Raw genomic sequence first — 18141 nt, forward strand, 5'->3', positions numbered from 1 at the left:
GTGCTGGCTTGCCAGTTTTTAGAATTCCGCCTTCTCCCATTTTCCCTGCACAGGGGTTTCCTTTTCTCAAAATGAATGTTGGTTGATTCTGATTTTGAGTTTTTGCCGATTACATGCCATAAATTTCCAACCAAGTTTTCCAAATTTATATGATTAAAAATGTCTCCTTCCCTCCCTCCTTCTCTCCCTCCCTTCTCCTCCCCCCTCAGGGCTTAGAAGCAGTTGGGTCCCCCATTTTATTAAATGGGCTCAGCCATTCCCCACTTGGTGACACCCGGAGTTCCCAATTCCTGGCCACCACAAAGAACTGCTGGAAATATTTTTGTACAAGTAGGTCCCCCCCACTTTTCAACAGCCTCTTTGGGGTACAGACCCAGCAGTGCTCTGGCTAGATCAGAGGGCAGGTAGTCTCTTGTAGCCCCTTGGGCGTAGCTCCAGACTGCCCTCCAGAATGTTCGGATCAGTTCACAAGGCCACCAGCAAGGCATTAGTGTCCCAGCTGCAAAGTGCTTCATTATTTTTCAAGCCCTTCCCTTCTGTCTTGGGATCAGTACTGTGTATTGGTTCCTAGGCAGAAGAGTGGTCAGGGCTAGGCAATGGGGGTTAAGTGACTTGCCCAGGATCATACAGCTGGGAAGTGTCTGAGGCCACATTTGAATCCAGGACCTCCCATCTCTAGGCTTGGCTCTCTATCCACTTAGCCACCCAGCTGCCCCCCCCCCCCCAAGAGTACCATGGCCTTCCAATTTTTCCTTTCCTTATGCCTGTGTTGAGGCCTTTGTGGAGCTCTATTCTCAGGCATCCATCCCCTTCTGAATGGGTAGCTCTCCTAAAAACTCCCACTTGCCCCACCCTCCATCAATCCCCTCCCTCACTAGGGTTTCCTCAAGGCCAAAGAAGGAGCCTCCTGGGTGTGGAGTCCTTGGTAAAAGGCTCCCTGGAGCATTCGGGGAGCTTCAAAGGCCTGCAGGTGACGGGTAGAAGGCAGAGCCCAGTAACTGACGGTGGCCAGTGACTCGCTTTCAACACGACTTACAAGGGTGTGAAGTGCAATGGGAAAGCCATGGGTGGAGCAGGAAGCAGCCCTGAGGAACGGATGGCAAGGCACTGGGCAGCACGTGTCTGCTCCCTTAAGAAATCAGGGGAGGGTGGCAGCTCGCCAATTTGGTCTCCCCTCCCAGCAAATAGTGAGCAATGGAGCCCCAATGAGAGTTTTAGCCCAGCTGCTTCGGGTGAGTCCAAGCACAGCCCACCAAGGCAAGAAAAAAGGCAAAAGTGGTCAAGGGAAACGGAGACTTAGTGACCCCCCCCCCCCACTGGCTGGCATGAAGGTCAGTGGCCCAGGCCAGGCCCTTCCCCTTCCAGTGAACAGAGCTGGAGCTGCAGAGGTTTCTCAGGCAAACGTTTATTTATTGCTGAAGCTCAAGCCTGGGAATGGTGGAGGCGGTGGCGGCATGCTAGTACAGCCAGCTGACGGGGATCCACTGGGGCTCGGTGCGCAGCCTCTCGAAGGCAGCCAGCAGCTTCTCGAAGGCCTTGTCCAGGTCATCGTTGACGATGGTCAAGTCGAAGTAGTGGCTGTAGGTGCCCTGGATGTGGCCGCTCTCGCTGACGGTTCTCTGCAGCATGGCTTGTGTGGGCAGCTTGGTGGTGATCCCCGAATTCACTGTGGCCTCGTGCATGGCGCGGAGGATGTCCAGCTTGGGGGCGGCGATGAACACCACGTAGGGCATGAAGTCGGCGGTGCGGAGCAGCTTCAGGGCCCGCGGGTTCACGTCCAGGATGCACGTCTTCCCGGCCTGGGTGACCTCGAAGATGGACTCGGTCTTGGTGCCGTACAGGTTGCCCTGGTACTCCCCGTACTCCAGGTACCTGCCGGCCCTGATGTCAGCCTCCATCTCAGGCCGGCTCACAAAGCGGTACACCTGCTCGTCTTCCCCTTTCCTGGGCTTCCGGGAGGTGAAGGGCACGGTGGTCCCGAACAGGCTGGGGTTGAGCACGATGAGGATGTTCTTCAGGGTCCTGCGGCCCACGCCCTGGGCCCCGATCAGCACCAGGACCTTGCGCTGGAAGGGTGGCGCCCGCACCACCTCCTCGTAGATCTGGATCTCATGGCGGTCGAAGTCGGCGTTGCGGTGGGTGTCGTACATGATCCGCCTCTTCTTCTTCTGGCTGCCGGCAGCCCCGCACAGGGGCTCGGGGCTGCTCCTGCCACAGCGGACGAATGCCTTCCTCTTCTCCTCCAGGGTCTGGCTGGGCACCAGGCCGGCGGCGGTGCTGCTCCCTTCCTCGGCGTGCCTCGCCTGCCACCAGTTGGGGTCGTCCGTGTTGACGATCTGCAGGACGTCCCCCCTGGAGAAGCTCAGGCCCACCTCCTGGCAGGGGATGAGGCTGTCGGCGCCCGGGTCGTAGTCGAAGTGGCACTTCACGAACATGTCCTGCGGGCTCGTGGCTCTGCGGGAGCTGGGCAGGATCTTCAGCAGGACGTCGCGCCCGGCGGTCCTGAGCAGCTCCTGCAGCCCCCCGGCGTCGGTGCCCACCCGGCGGCCGTCGGCCTCCTTGATGACGTCCCCCACGCGGAGGAGCCCCCCGCGGTCTATCACTCCGCCGCGCAGGATGCGGGCGATCACCAGGTCGTTGTTCTCCACCCGGAGGGTCACCCCCAGGGGCTCCCCGGCTCGCTTGTGGATGCTCAGCAGCTGGACCGCGTCCTCCGGGGGCAGGGGGCTGTCGGAGGAGGCCGGGGGCGGCTCGTAGCCCTCGGACGCCAGGGTGTCGCGGGCCTCCAGGAGAGCCCGAAAGTGGGGCTCCTTCAGGATCCGCAGCAGCTCCGCCACGTTTTCGTCGGCGCTCCGCAGAGGATGGATGTCGGCGAGGATTTCATTGGCCAGCGCCAGGCTGTCGAGGGCCGAGTCTTCGGGGCCGGCCGCCCTGGCCGGGGCTTTGGCGAGCAGCTTTTCCATGATGCCTTCGGGTGTGCGCTAGAGTGGGGAGATGGGAGAGGGGCTGTGAGGAAGGAGCCCCGGCCGGCTCCGCGCCCGCCCCTGCCTCCGCGCCCGGCTCCAAAGCGGGGCGTCGGAAGGAGGCAAGGGAAAGTGGGGGGCTGCCCGCCCTCCCTCCCTCCCCCTCCTCTTCCCTCCCTCCCCCTCCTCTTCCCTCCCCCCCCCCCCCACCTCAGCGGCTCGCGCGGCCCTTCCTGCCCCTCTTTGCCCGGGATAGTCCAGGTGGAGGCAGTGCGAGGAGGGGCAGCCCTGGCCAGCCGCGCGGAGTAGCGGGATGTCCAGGTTGGGTGGCCCCGCCTCAGGCGGCAGAGCCTCAGGTGTGTGACGGGTGCCACGAGCGGGCCGGCCTCGGGCCCGGAGGGGAGCGCCGAGCCGCCCAAAGGGAAGCTCACCTTCCCGTTTCCAGGCCGTAGCACCGCACATAGTACGAGGACGTAGGCGGGACTCTGGGAGAGGAGGCTGGGGAAGGGGGGGCGTGAAGCGGCCCCGAGGGCGGCCAGAGCGCCCAGCACCTCCCTAAGTTTGCTGGGAGAGGGCGAGCCCGCAAGATCACCTACCGGGCGAGGAGTCCGAGTGCCTGCAGCCAGCTCCTGGACGCCCGCGCTCGCGCTATTCCTTGGGGGAGGGCCGGGCCGGGCTGCCCCACTGTCGGCCTGGGGGCGGTGAGCTTCAGGGATCTCAAGATCGCGGCTGGCAAGCTTAGAGTGGGGAGCGCCAAGCCCGCCCCTTTTCGCCAGCCCCAGCGGAAACAAAGTGGTTTTCTGCCTTGAGCCCTCCCTTTTCTCACCCTGCGGCCCCCAGCAGAGAGCAAAGGCAGCTCCCGCCCGCCCAGAAAGCACCTGGGGGCCAGTCCGTTCCCTGGGGGCGTGCAGCGGGAGAAATCGGGTGGCAGTGACTTGCCCAGGGGCACCCAGTTGGATCTGGGCTCTCTGACCCCTCCCCAGTCAGCTGGCTCCTCAGAGAAGCACAGGCATGGTAAATAGAGGCCCAAACTGAGGAGCCTGGGCTGATGGGGAGCCTCCCTGCCCGTGGGGATCCCGGGAAACGCCCTTGGCCGGCCCCAGCCCAGTATTTGCTTTAGTCGCTTTTCTCCTCAGGCCCAGGAGGAAGCCACATCAGCCGCCCCAGCGCAGCCACAGACCACCCGGCCAGATCGGGGTCTTCGCTGGTGCTCCAGGAGAGCTCCTCTAATGAAAACAGGACCCAGCAGGTGGGACTGGAAGGAGCTCTGCTGGTGGGCCACAACCCCCGGGTGCCACCTTGGTGCTCTGGGAGCTCCCGGCACTCCTTGGCTTCTCTGTGCGAGATCCACCTCCCTGGAGGGCTCTCTGGCTGAAGAGTTCAGATCCCTCCTCAGACATTTCCTATCACTGTGACCCTGAGCGAGTCACTTACCTAACTCTGTTCATTCTCAGGTCCTCCCTGGCCAAACGCAAGGCAGTCTCTGCCTAGCCCAGGGCATGGTGAGGGGCGACGGTGGTCACACATGGCAGAACTCTGGGATTCAGAGGGCCTGGCCCAAGAGGAAAGGGCTCGCTGAGCCCCAAAGAAGCTCCCAGGCAATGCAGGCAGATTTGGCAGGCCAGGCTTTGTTTGGGCTTCATTCCCAGGGCAGAGACCAAAGTCTGCAAATTACTAGTTGTGGGAAGGAGTCTGGGATGCTCCTGCCGCCTCTCCTCAGTCCGGGAGGCTTTGGGTCTAGAGCAATTGGGAAGAGAGGCGTTGGCCAAGATGTGGGGGGAGCAGGGGGAATCTGGGTGTGCCGGAGCCTTCTTCAAAGAAGAGAAGCAATAAGCTCAGGGAGCCTGAGCAACTGAGGCTCACAAAGTAAAGATGTGAGGTCGGAATTCCCACCGCTGTATTTCAGTGATGGGGGAACTCTGAGCCACTGAGAGGCCGTGACTTATTGGAGGACTTTGAGCAGGGTCCGAATCTGTGGTGTCAGGTGACACGGTGCCAGCCAAGACAGCAGGAGGAGTTGGGTCCTCCATCCTCCTAGGCCACCAGTTGTCCAGTCAAAGCGTGTCTGGCCTGAAGCAGGTACCTGGACCTTCTCTGGAAAATGGGCAGCACCCAAAAGTGGCCATTCAGCCTAGCCAGGCCTATCACAATCCCACGTTTGCCTGATCCTCCATCAGCTCCAATGGCTTCTCCTTTATTGTCTCCCCCAAAGCCCACTCAGGCTCAAGACTGGTGGCACCTGAGCACACTGGGTCATGTGGCGTAGTAAAACCCGAGGCCATGGAACCCCGGGCAGTAAGTAGTTTCCTAATGCAATGCCCATGGGTTCTCTCATGTCAAGGTTTCTGGTCTGCATAGTGAGCCTCAGACTGCTTGAGGTTTTCCCCATCCCACCTGAGGATTACTACACATCCACGGGGGTTCTTGGGAAGAAAGGGCCTGAGCCCCAAAATGGCCATTGGGGGCATAGAGAAGATGATAATCCTTAAGGACAGAGGAAGGAGGAGGGCTCCAGACCTTCTAGTACTGTGGGGAGAGCAAATGAGGTCCCCAGGGGGCTTCTAGAAGCTGCCACGAGAAATCTAACCACTTCTCAGGGTTTCACTAGTTAGTCTTGCATTAGGACATAAGGGGAAACGTGCCAAACAGCTGTGGAGGAGCGAACAAAATCTGGAGATCCGGGCTCTTCAGGACGAAGCCTTACAGTTTGGTTCAGGGGAGGGGGGGGGAGGATGTTGGCTCCTTGCAGTTTAGGCGAGTCTCCTGATGCAAGGTGATGACACTAAACAGGAGCAGCACCAGGCACGTGTGAGCCACCTCGGAGATACCTCTGCCACAGTCAAGCTTGGAGTAATCTGTGGCCAAGTGCCTGCAAGGTCTTAAGCTGTTCTATACAAGCTGTCCTGGAATCCATTCTGATGCCAAGGCTCTCGGAATTGTCTCAGGCTCTCCCACCGCCATCTTGTCCCTTTCAGAAGCCTCTGCCTCCTCCTACAACTGCCCCACAGGGGCACCATCAAAAAGCTAAAGCATCTCCTTTCTTCCATAAGAATCCTCAGTCATAGTTAGTAGAGACTGTTTTACTGCCTTCAGATCCCTGGAAAAGCAGAGCACCTCCCATCAATTCCACCTAACAGTCCCACCAAGCCCTCTCTGAAAAGTTGTCAGAATCTTCCTTGAAGGGTAGAAATGGCAGGGACCTGAGGAACTTCCCCAGAGGAAGAGGGACCTTGCGGCCTGCTCAGGAATTGGGACAAAGAGGAACCTAAGAAGGTCTGCAGGAGATAAATCTAAAAGCACTCAGTCCTTATAAGGTATGTCTTCCTGGTTACCAGAACCAAGAAATCAGTGCACTATGGAGCCAGGTACTAGGAACTCCCTCAACCACCTAGAAAAAGAAAAAGGGAAGTTCCTGTCTAGAGCCTCTAAATAATTTGGTCTGTGCTGTAGATTTAAGTCTTTGGAGAGTCTGGTAAGTTTCTGGAATTCCATTGAGGACAATCCCCACATGGGCTCCATTAGCTAAGGATTTTCAAAATGTTGGGAGTTTCCAACACTTTTGAAGGGTGTCTGGGAGGCCAAAACTACGTTCATCATAATTTAAAGATGTTCTGACATTGAATAACATAAAGACTTGTGTGATCACTTGTGTGGTCGCCAGCTCCAATAGGTACCATCTTGGTCTTTAAAAGTCAAGAGCTCTGGCTCTAGCCATTGAATACCCGTGGCCAGTTCACTTCAGTCTTAGTACGCTGCCTGTCAGATTTCTGCAGTATAGTCAATAGAAGCGGGGAATTTAGGGACCTGCCACTCTCTGTATCCTCCAGCAGTCCCAAAGGTCAGAGGAGGCTTGCTTATTCCCCATTTCACTGAGAATATTCCACACACCCACCAGAAAGTCTCTCTACCTGGGAAGTATCCAGCTATCTGATGATCTTGCCCTGCAGATGTAAATTCGTGCCCTCCTTCCAACTCAACTATGATGTGGCCTACAAAGCCATCTCCTCCCAAATGTCTTACTATTCCAGATGGCCCAATACCAACCCTCTCTTAGTTCCCATTTGCTTTAGGGATGGGATGAAGCAACCACAAACCACTAAGCAGGTGACCAAAAGGAGGTTCATCTCGACAGAGGAAGGAGATGCATCAAGGGGACTTGTTGGCGTCAGCTTTGGTTGATTTGCCTTTCTTTGCTTTTTTGTGGAAACACATCTTCTCAGGATGTCACCAGAGCAATGCATGATGCTTCTCATGGGCTTGGGCACTCCCCAACTCTAAGAGGACTGGCACCCACTCCAGGAGGCCTTTTCTGGTCTTGGGGAAGCCTGGCCCAATGAGGTCCTGAGGACAGCTTTGTCTCCTTAAGGAAAAGGTAATCCCCAAGAACTGGGGCAGGAGGGGAGGTCTGATTTTCTCCTCCTGAAGAAGCTTCACCGGGAAATGTTCATCTGATCACAAAATTGCTTTTCTTAAAGTGCTGCAGCAATTCTTGTTGTTATTCTTGTTCTTTGTTATTAGGTGCCCAGTTCCTTGGTTTGTTCGTTCTCTCTCCTGTTGGAATTCCTTAGAGATGTATGTTTGCCCCCACTTGTTGCTTTCCTGTGTCCCAGAAGTCCTGGTGGATGGGCTCATCCTTGTCATTTTCTGTTATTTCTATCATTTGTTCTCTGCTGCCCTCCCCTACCATTGGCCGGATCCCTCCCAGGGTCTCACCTCCCAGCTCTGCTTTTGGCCTTCCTGGCCTTTATCATCATGATTCAGCTGCCTTCTTGCCCTGAAACTTCCTTTAGGCCTGGGACTAGTTTACCCTAAAGCATCCCTACACCATGCTGGCACCACTGGCGAGTTCCTTCTAGGAACGTTGGGGACAAGCCCAGGCAGTCACACTTCAGTCCCCTCCCAGCTGTCTTCTTTGGGCTCCCCCGATTGGCCCCTCTTCTTCCCCATCCTTTCCTTGCTTTGCAGATCTGTTTGTATCTGCACTCAACACAGAACTTGGCACATATTAAGTGCTAATTAAGAAATGCTTTTTATTCGCCTGCCTGCCACTTGCTATTTAGAATTAAATTGTTTTTACAAAAGAGGAAACTGAGACTCACAGAAGGGCCATTCAGATACTAGAATAGCAGAGGGGTAAGGGATCTTAGAGATTTTAGCTCAGCAACTTCTTGGCATGTAAGGACTAAGAAAGAGAGACAGAGACAGAGACACACACAGAGACACACACAGAGAGACAGAGACAGACAGGAAGACAGAGACAGAGAGAGAAGTGGAGAGATGGAGAGATGGAGAGTTGTTTTCCAATCAGGAAGAAGTAAAGCTAGAATTTGTTTACTCTGGAGCTAGTACTCTTTCCAGTATTCCACCTTGGGAGACTGACCCCCAGACCATGCAGAAGAGAGCCTATTTGGCTTGGAATTCAAAGATCTGGGTGTCCGTGTTAGTTCTGCTCTTTGTGGGTCGAGACTCAGTTTCCTCCTCTGTGGAATGAAGGTAGCTCCCCCATATGTAGAGTGAGTCCTGTAGAAGGATGACTTCCTTTCCCAGGTATCCTGTGAGGCTATGTCACCTAAATCCATAACTCACTGGCACCAACTAATGGGTTCATCACCTTTGACAGTCTCTCAGCCAGAGGGCACAAAGCAAAGACTTGGAAAGGAAATGACAGAATAGAAGTTGGGATAAACGATTTTGCCATAAACCTTGCATACAAGCTCTCACAGCTATGCCGCCATCAGGGGTAGGAGTGGTGCATGTAGGGAAGGCATGGGAACATGGAGATGGAGACAGATGAAGGAGGAGGAAGCAGTGGGGAAGAACATTGATGGAAGGGCAGCTCATATGAAAATATCTAGGCCAGAAAGAGGGATGCCTGGGGAAAGGGGGGCCAGGAAAGAAAGAAGAGGGAAAAATAGCTCATAAAAGGGACACTCAAGGGAGAGCTTTTACAGTGGAGAGAAAAATGATAGGGGATCAGGGATCAGGCAATGGCATCTTTCTCTCTCTCTCTCTCTCTCTCTCTCTCTCTCTCTCTCTCTCTCTCTCTCTCTCTCTCTCTCTCTCTCTCTCTCTCTCTCTCTTCCCTTTTTGAGCCTGTACACACACACACACACACACACACACACACACACACACACACGCATTTGGGATGGGATAAGAGAAAAGTGAAGCAACACAAGGCAGGCACATTAAAGAAAGCAGTGGCCAGAAGCAAAACAGACTTTTGAGGAAGGACAGAAGGAAAAGAAAGCCAGAAGGCTAACTAGAAGAAAATGGGATCGAGGGACATTCCATAAAATGGAAGCAGATAGAACAGACGGATCAGAAAATAGAATCCAACAATATGTTGTTTACAAGAAACACACTTGAAAAAGAGAGACACACAGAGGTAAAATAAGAGATCTGAACAGAATCTATTTTGGCTACAGCACAACAGGCAGGGCTATAGCAATCACAATCTCAGATAAAACAGAAGCTAAAAGCATAGTCAGAGAAACTACTATAGAAAATGAAATATCAATACTCAGCATATATGCATGAAATGGCATAGCATCCAAATTCTTAATGGAAAACAAACGAATTATAGGAAGAAATAGACAATAAAATGATACAAATAGGGAACCTCAACTTTCCCCTCTCAGAGCTAGATAAACCTAACTATTAAATAAATAAGTCAAAGAGATTATTAAATAGACTCTCAGAAAAGTTAGATATGATAGACCTCTGGGGGAAACTGAATGAAAATAGAAAGGGGTATATGTACCGTTTACTCAGATTTTCATGCACTTCCCCAAAAATTGTTCTCATATTGTAAAAAACCTCACAACTAAATGCAGAAAAAGAGAAGTATCAAATACATTCTTTTCAGACTATGGTGCAATAAAAAAATCACAATCAGTAAAGATTCATGAAAACATAGATTAAAAGATAATTGGAAACCAAATAAACTAATCTTGAAGAATGAATGAGACGAAGGATGTCATAGAAACAATAAATAATTTCATTACAGAGAATGACAGTGAGATCAAAATTTATAGAATACAGTCAAAGCAGTGCTTGGGGCCAAATTTGTATCTCTAAATGCACACATCAATAAAAAGGAGAAAGAACAGTTCAATGAATTGGGCAGGCAATAACAACAACTAGAAAAAGAACAAGTTCAAAATCTGCAATTAGATATAAAAATGGAAATCCTGAAAATCAAAGGAAAGATTAATCAAATTTAGAGTAAAAAAATTACTGGACTAATAAATAAAACTAGGAACTAGTTTATTAAAAAAATAAAATGGATAAGTCATTGGTTAATTTGATTAAAAAAAAAGAATAACATCAAGTTACCAGTATCCAAAATGAAAAGCTCGCCAATGAAGATGAAATTAAAGCAATAATTGAGTTATTTTGCCTAATTATATGCCAGTAAAACTGATAATCTAAATGAAATGGATACATATTTACAAAAATATAAATTGCTTATATTAACAGAAGAAACAGAATACTTAAAAAATCCAATCTTAGAGAAAGAAGTTGAACAAGCCATAAATGAACTTCCTAAGGAAAAATCCCCAGGACCAGATGGATTCACAAGTGAATTCTACCAAAGATTTAAAAAACAATTAATACCAATACTATATACCTGTGTTGGCAAACCTATGGCACATGTAATGGAGGGGGCTGCTCCTTTCCCCCTCTCCATGCATACCTGAGGATATTTCTCTCATGACTCTACTCTCTGCTCAGCAGCCCAATGGAAGTGCTTTCTCCTTCCCCTGTTTGGGATAAGGGTGGGGAAAGGGCTGCAGTTTGGGCACTTGGTCTCTAAGGTCTCTAAAAGTTTCGCCTTCACTGCTATATACTATTTGGGGGGAAATGGATAGAGGAGTCCTACCCAATTCCTTCTAGGACACAAATATGGTTTTGATACCTAAATTAGATAGATCAAAAACAGAAAGAAAAGTCTAAAACCATTTCCTTAATATCGATGAAAAGCTTTTAAATAAAATACCAGGAAGATAAGATCATATACTATGACCAGGTGGAATTTATACCAGGAAGGGGGATCTGGCTCAATATTAGGAAAACTATCAGCATAATTAACCCCATCAATAACAGTAGCAACAAACATCACATCAATAGATGCAGAAAACTCATTTAATAAAATATAGCACCCATTGCCATTAAAACACTTGAAAGCACAGGAATTCATGGAACCTTCTTCAAGTAAGCACTACCTATCTAAAACCAAGACCAGGTTTTATCTGGGTAGAAAGTAATCAGGAGGTGATAACCTGGTCTTATGAAACTCCAAGTTGACCCTGTCCCTGTCTTCAAGAAGCCCTTTTTCTGCCCCTTGGCCCAGACTGACCCCTAACCCTGCAAGCACCGCTTGATTGCTTCTTCCGCTAGAATTAGCAGATATAACGAAGCCTCAAGCACCCTTTATGCTTTCTGAGTTTCTCCTTGTATCTAGGCTACTCCCAGGCACCCTAGCATTGGGCTCTGACATCTAGGTCTTTCCTGGTCAGTTTAGACTGGGGCTAGTCCAAGTGAGTGATGGGGCACAAGCCCTGCCCCTTCTCCAAAGTTCTCTCCAAGCCCCTTGCATTTAGTGGTTCCATGGAAGTCCCAGGACTGAGGCTCTGTGTAGAATCTTTCTACCCCAATTAAAGACCATTATTGTAGCCACTTTGGCGGTTCTCTGTTTTTTCTGGTCGACAGAGTCTACCTGCCAAGCGATGACCCAAGGATTTATATGAACATGATTTCAAAACAGTTTTCCCATAAATAGTCAGATCTCAGCAAATGGGAGAATGGGTAGGCTGAGCCCATATACTGAAAATATCAAGTCTACCTAAATCAATTTACTTATTCAGTGCCATACCAGTCAGACTATCAAATAGAGACTTTATGGAGCTAAAAAAATAGTAAAATTCACTTGGAAGGACAAATGGTCACAAATATCAAGAGAATCAAGAAAAAGTGTTAAGAAAGGCGACCCAGCAGTTCCAGATTTCAAACTCCATTACAAAGTGGTGAGCACCAAAACAATCTAGTACGGACTAAGAAATAAAGGGTGGGTCGGTGGAATAGATGAGGAACACAATGCACCATAGTAACTGACCAGAGGGCTCTAAGGTTTCATGAATGCAAACCGCCCAGCTTTTGAGGCAAGAACTCAATGACAAAAATTGCTAGGAAATCTAGAAAACAGTTTGGTAGAAACGAGTCATAGTCCAACAACTCATTTCATATACCAAGATGAAGCCCAAATGGGTAAACAATTTAGACATAAAGGATGATATCCTCAGGAAATTGGGGGGGGGCGCATGAAAAATTCTACCTGTAATATCTATGAAGAAAGGATGAGCTTATGACCAAACGAGTGATAGAGAAGATGAAGAGAATACAGTAAAGAATGTTGATAACCTGAAGTCAAAAAGCTTTTTCACAAACAAAACTAATGGAGCCAAAATTGGAAGGAAGGGGGGAGGTATGCAACAAATTCCTCTGATAACGGTCCTATTTCTCAAGTCTATGGGGAATTTATGAAAATAAAGGCCATTCCCCAGGTGATAAGTGGTCAAAAGATATTAACAGTTAGTTTTCAGAAGAAGAAATGAAAATCTGCATTAATTACATGAAAACACGCTTTCAATCACCACTGATAAGAGAAATGCACATTAAAACACCCCTGAGTCACCACTTTGTCCCTATCAGATGGGCTAAAATGACAGAAAAGGGAAATGGCGGGTGCTGGAGGAGATATGGAGAAACGAGGAGACTGATGGTGTGTTAGTGGAGTTGTAAACTGTTCCAAACATTCTGGAGAGCAATTTGGAACTGTACCTGAAGGGCCATTAAATGGAGTGTTTGTGCCCTGTGTCCCAGCAATACCAATATAAGGTCTGCATCTGTTTGCACACAAATATTTCCAGCCAATCTTTCTGGGGTAGGGAGCCCAGAACTGGCCATCAGCCAGATGCCCGTCATTTGGTAAATGGTTAAACAAGGCGTGCGACACAGCTGTCTGTCATGGAATGCTATTGTGCTCGAAGAAATGATGGCCAGGGTGGTTTGTGAAAGAGCTGGGAAGGTCTGTGAATGGGTTCAGAATGAAAGGAGCAGAACCTCGAGTATGCTGCACACAGTAGCAGCAATATGGGAATGAGAACCAACTGGGAAAGACTTGGCTCCTCTGATGAAGACAATGAATGATCCAGAACAACTCCAGAGGAGCAATTGTGGGAAACGCTGTCTATCCATCTCCAGAGGGAGAACTGGTGACTTTATTCTTCGGTTTTCTGGAGTCTTTGCAATATGGCTGCACGGACATATGCACTGCATCAACATGAATGTGCTTGCTACCTTCATGAGGAAGGAGAGAATTTGGAACCTGAAAGATGTTAAAGTGATTTTTTCTTCCACGTTGCTGGGAAATATCTAATGAATACATAAAACAACTCCTAAAATGAGTGCATTTGCAGGGAGGGAGAGTAGCTGGAAGGGAATATTCAGTATTCTAAGGAAATCCCAAAATGGTGGCAGAGAGATGAGCTGGGAGTCGGAGTTACTGGGGGGAAGGTGAGAATGCTGCTACTATACTGTATAAAGCTGACATGAATTTGGGATTCCGACAGTCCTAGAACTAAAACCCAAGAACTGTGACTTGTTATTCTGTGATGAGAAAGAGGCCGGCTGTAAATGTGGAAAACTCATTTCTTTTTCAGCTCCCTGAGGGACTCTCTTGGGATGGGAGCTCCTCTTCTCCAGCACTGCTCCAGTTCAGGCAGCCTTGCTAGCTAGCACCACCTGCTGTCTACCTAAACATCAGGCCCGAGATGATACTCACCTGCCCTTTCCACTGCCCCAGGTTGCCTCCTATTCTTCCAATTTTACAACTAAAGACATAAAACCTAGACCATGGTCATCGTATTGGTATTTATCCAAAGCTGGATTTGAACTCTGTTCTCCCTAACTCTGAATCCATTAAACTAGAATGCACTGAGAAGTTCTCCTGTTGGACTATGACTCTCTTCTCTAAGGTGCCTACTATGTGTCAGGTATTGGGCTAAGCACTGGCAGAGTTGGGGAAGGAGCTGCATAGATGGACTGCCTTCACAGAGATCACAATCCAGTGGGAGAGATAGCACGCAAACCACTATAGACAAAACAAGCCACACACAGTATGAAGAGAAAATGAACCTGAGGAAGAAGCAGGCAATACGATGGCTTGGGGAAGACTTCCAGTAAAAGATAGGGTTTTAGGTGGCCCTCCAAGGAAGCCAGAGAGGTCCATAGTTGTAGTGGAAGAAGGATGGAGGCTGAGGAGGAGGCTCTCTCAGGCCTGAGAGAGATGGGATGTTTTGTTCTTGGAAGAGCCAGGAGGTTAGAGTCACTGGATAGAATAGCACTTGGGGGTTGGAGGGTCGCCTTTACCACAATGGGGCCAATGTACAGCAGTGTGTAACTGTCAGCCACTAAGGTGGCACAGCTGGAAAGGTGGTTGGAAAGACACCTAAGGTTGATACTCCTGCTGACCCTCTGGGCAGTGCAGACTATTATCATCCCCCGTTTGCAAATGAGGTCAAGAGGGAAGAGATGATCAGAGTTCTGAGCAATCTGAGGCAGAATCTAAACCAGTGTCTTCATTCCTGGAATCGAAAACAATTCAGCCTAGCAATGGACTATTCCAAATGTGCAAAGTGAAGTTTTTAGCCAAACTGATTCAACAAGGTTCAAAAGAAAAGGGAAACAATTAGCCAGGAACACAATATTTGCATCGCGTTTCCTGGATAAAGACATGCAGTCCAAGGCAAATAGGGAAAAGGCTACATGGGGCCAGATCTGGCTGTTCCTTCTCTGCTGCTGACAACAAGGGCTTCCGGGGGAAGCTTAAAGTGTGATGATGGAGCAGCTGCCTATGACACCTCGCATTTTGTCCCCCAAAAAAGTAATATTTGAGGGAGGCCTCAGTCTGTGTGAGGTCCTGGTGCTGACATGGGGCTGGAGACTCGAATCTTGGTCAGGAATGGCATTTTCTCCCATTGCAAAGATGCCCCTGTTTCTCTTCTGCTCAGATAAAGGGAGGGAAAAGCTTCTGTTTGTGCTTCTAGGTCCAAGGCAGTGGGTACATTTACCAAAGAGGATACTAATAAATTACGTGAATGACTAATATTTCTGTCACACTTTAAGGGTTGTGGAGGACCTCACACACGAGCTCCCCATTCTTCCAATAATCTTGTGAGGTAGGTACTATTGTTGTACTCCCATTTTGACAGATGAGGAAACTGAGGCAGGCAGCGATGAGGTGTCTGAGGCACAGTTTGACCTCAGGTCTTCCTCATTACAGGTGCTCCTTTCTAACCACTCTGGAGGCCTGTTGCCTCCAGAAGCTAGCTACCTGATCGCCTGCATCAGCAGCATTCTTGCTCCTCCCAAGCCCCTTTGAAATGAGCTTGGTGTAGGACTCAGAGATCAAACGTACACCCAGCACTCTGGAAGTAGTTCGTCCATGGCTGATGAGGTCCGGTGGGAGCCTGACACTCTCTCTGCCACCAACCACCAGCTTGGCATTTCCTATTGGTGGTGGCCCCTTTCTGGAGGTGGCTCTTAGTGTCAGCCCCTGCTCGTCTGCAGTCCTTAGCCGTTGGGTCAGGAGACAGAGGGGAGTGAAAGCATTATAGGCATGGGGGACAGTAGGTGAAAAGGAGAGAGCTGAAGGGGGATGCTAGAGAAGTACCAGGAGGCCAGAGCAGCTGCACCTTAGGGGAAGCAAAGGCCTCTGAATGCCTGCTCGAGGCCATCGCCCTGGCCCCTCATTGGTAACTGCTCTCTGTAGCCCTCCAGTGTCCACCATCTGTTGCTTTTTTCATCCAGCCCCCAACCAGCTGGCTCCCTCCTTTCTTTTACTAAAGAAACCTCCACTTTGCCCAAGCTGTGCTAGAAGCCTATGGGATGGCACCGAAAGTATGAGGCTTTTCTGATCTAGGGATCCTTGGGGGCCAGAAAATGATGCTTCTCTTCTCCCTCACCCTAAAGAGGGAGAGGGAAGAAATCTCATGAGAAGTGAGTCATATGCTCAGAGGAGGACATGACTTCTCCATGGTAACTGCGAAAAAACTGGGGGGACTGAGTTCCCAAGTGCCATTGCTGCTGGCACCACTGCCATAACCAGAAGCTATGTGGAAGCGGATAGATACTGAAAATAACAAAACAAAACATCCCAATAAAAGAACCCTGTTTTCCCAGAATGGTGATGGCAAGGCTTCCTCCTCTCTTGCCCCACCTCCCCTTCTCAGGGATCATGGGCATCCCTTCCAACGCTTAGCCCTGCATCTTGAAAGTTCATCTTGTCCAGTTCTAGCCATCAAGTCTGTGCAATCCACTACTAAGATAACAACTGGTTAACTCAAATACGTTCTGTTCCAGGAGAGTGAACATGAAGAAAACTCCCAAGTCACTGGGCGGGTGTCTTCAGCTGGTAACTGAAAGGGAACTAAAGAGATGTTGCTACTAGATAGTATTATTACTCCTCCAGATCAGGTGTAGCAAGTATACTCTGGGCCATTCACCCGATCCAAGCAGCCTCTACCTGACCCTCAGGCTCTCCGGTAACCTAAAGGCTTGTAGGATGTGTCTACTTTGCTGCTAAATCTTCCCTGGCCCCCCCACCTGCCCCTGGCCCCCCACCCATACCCAATTCTTGAGTTTCATTTAGCCACTGAGAAAACCTAGGGAATTAGGACAGCAAGTGGTTAATTGTGGGCCTTGAGTGAACCACAGTGATTCCTTCTTGTAACCCAGGTCTGGAACTAGTTCAGTTCCCTTTTTTTCAATTTATAGCTCTATGGCCAGTGATGATGAACCTTCTAGAGACAGAGGGCCCAACCTGCAACCCTCATGCTGCATAGGGGAGGGAGGAAGTGCTCCCATTGTCCCCAGACAGGGGAGGGAGGAAGTGTTCCCATTGGGTTGCTGGGCAGAGGGGTGGGCGATGAGAGAAATGTCCTCAGGTGTGTATGGAGAAAGGAAGGGGAGCAGCCTCCTCTGGCATGCTCTGGCATGTGTGTCATAGGTTCACCAACATAGGTCTAGGCCAACTTCTATCTTGTGAGAAAACTTTTTTTGTACTGTGGGAATTCGGAGAACATCTTACTGCAGCACTGGCAAACTTTAACAAGTTTGAGTGACCAGAGGGCACATTCAAGAGGTGTGTGAGCCCTCACATTATTGGAGAGAGCTGAGGGACAAATGGCTTGCTTTGGGAAGCTGGACAGAGGGGTAGGGCATAAAAATGTCCTCAGGCACTGGAAAGAGGGGGGAATGGAGCAGCCCCCAAGTGCTGGCTCTGCACGTGTGGCACGTCTTTGCCAGTGAGGCCTATTGCATTCTCTGTAACTAGCCCTGAAAAGCTGGGAAAGTGCATGTCCTCTACCTGCTGTTTTGGAACCCTGGTTCTGCTGACCAGAAACCCAGTCCCATCCAAAGACTGATGCAAGGAATTTTCTCACTGTGATATATCTCAAACCACCCACATGTCTTCTCTGAAACTTATTGTTTCCATGTTCCTTTGAGTGCATCTAGACATCTGGGAGCCATGGGACAACTCTTTTTCTGATTTCAGGGAACTCTACTGATTTGCTCTCCCCCTCGAGCCTGGAAAGTCCCTAATCTCTCCTCTAGCTGGAAAGCAGATTACTAGACGTTGTGTATAGGTTAGTTGTCTCCTTTTAATTAACTGGCTTCATTTGGTTCATTGTTTTTAGTGCAAAAAAGTCTGTCTCCCCCTGTGTTCAGTGTCCATCCCTAAGCTAGGAAGGGGCCTGGTCCCGATTTCTTGGGCAATTGCCAAGCATTGCCTAAGAAACTGATATACTCAACAGGAAGAACAGCCCTTTGTTTCCTCGCTCATTTCCTCTTTCACCCACCATGCCACTTAACATCAATTCCTTTATTAAAGGGATATTTACTTCCACGATACAGCCAGAACAAAAGGACAAAGGCCTTCCCACGTGCATCTTCTGGGGCATCCTTTTCCCTACAACACCTCATCTCATATACCTGGAGAGGGAGCAAAAGCTAGCTTGCTTCTTGGGCAGCTTGATGGTGGCGTAGAGAGAGCACTTGGCCTGGAGTCTGGATGACCTAAATTCAAATCTGGCCTCAGGGACTAACTGTGTGA

At 49.9% G+C, this 18141-nt stretch overlaps 1 protein-coding gene across 5 annotated transcripts in view; it reads right to left on the reverse strand.

Moving 5' to 3' along the window:
* Window positions 1-1389: 1389 nt before the first annotated feature.
* The window catches only part of LOC100011252 (protein PALS2-like), a 45119-nt gene continuing 28367 nt past the window's right edge, over window positions 1390-18141 (reverse strand). For 3 of the 5 annotated variants that reach the window (XM_056809695.1, XM_056809696.1, XM_056809694.1), the window contains exon 3: window positions 1390-2981. In XM_056809695.1, the coding sequence (XP_056665673.1) occupies window positions 1458-2981 (1524 nt within the window). In that variant the 3' untranslated portion in view covers window positions 1390-1457. The other 2 variants (XM_056809697.1, XM_056809698.1) reach the window with 2 other exon arrangements.

Source organism: Monodelphis domestica, chromosome X (assembly GCF_027887165.1).
Source record: "Monodelphis domestica isolate mMonDom1 chromosome X, mMonDom1.pri, whole genome shotgun sequence".
Lineage (NCBI taxonomy): Eukaryota > Metazoa > Chordata > Mammalia > Didelphimorphia > Didelphidae > Monodelphis > Monodelphis domestica.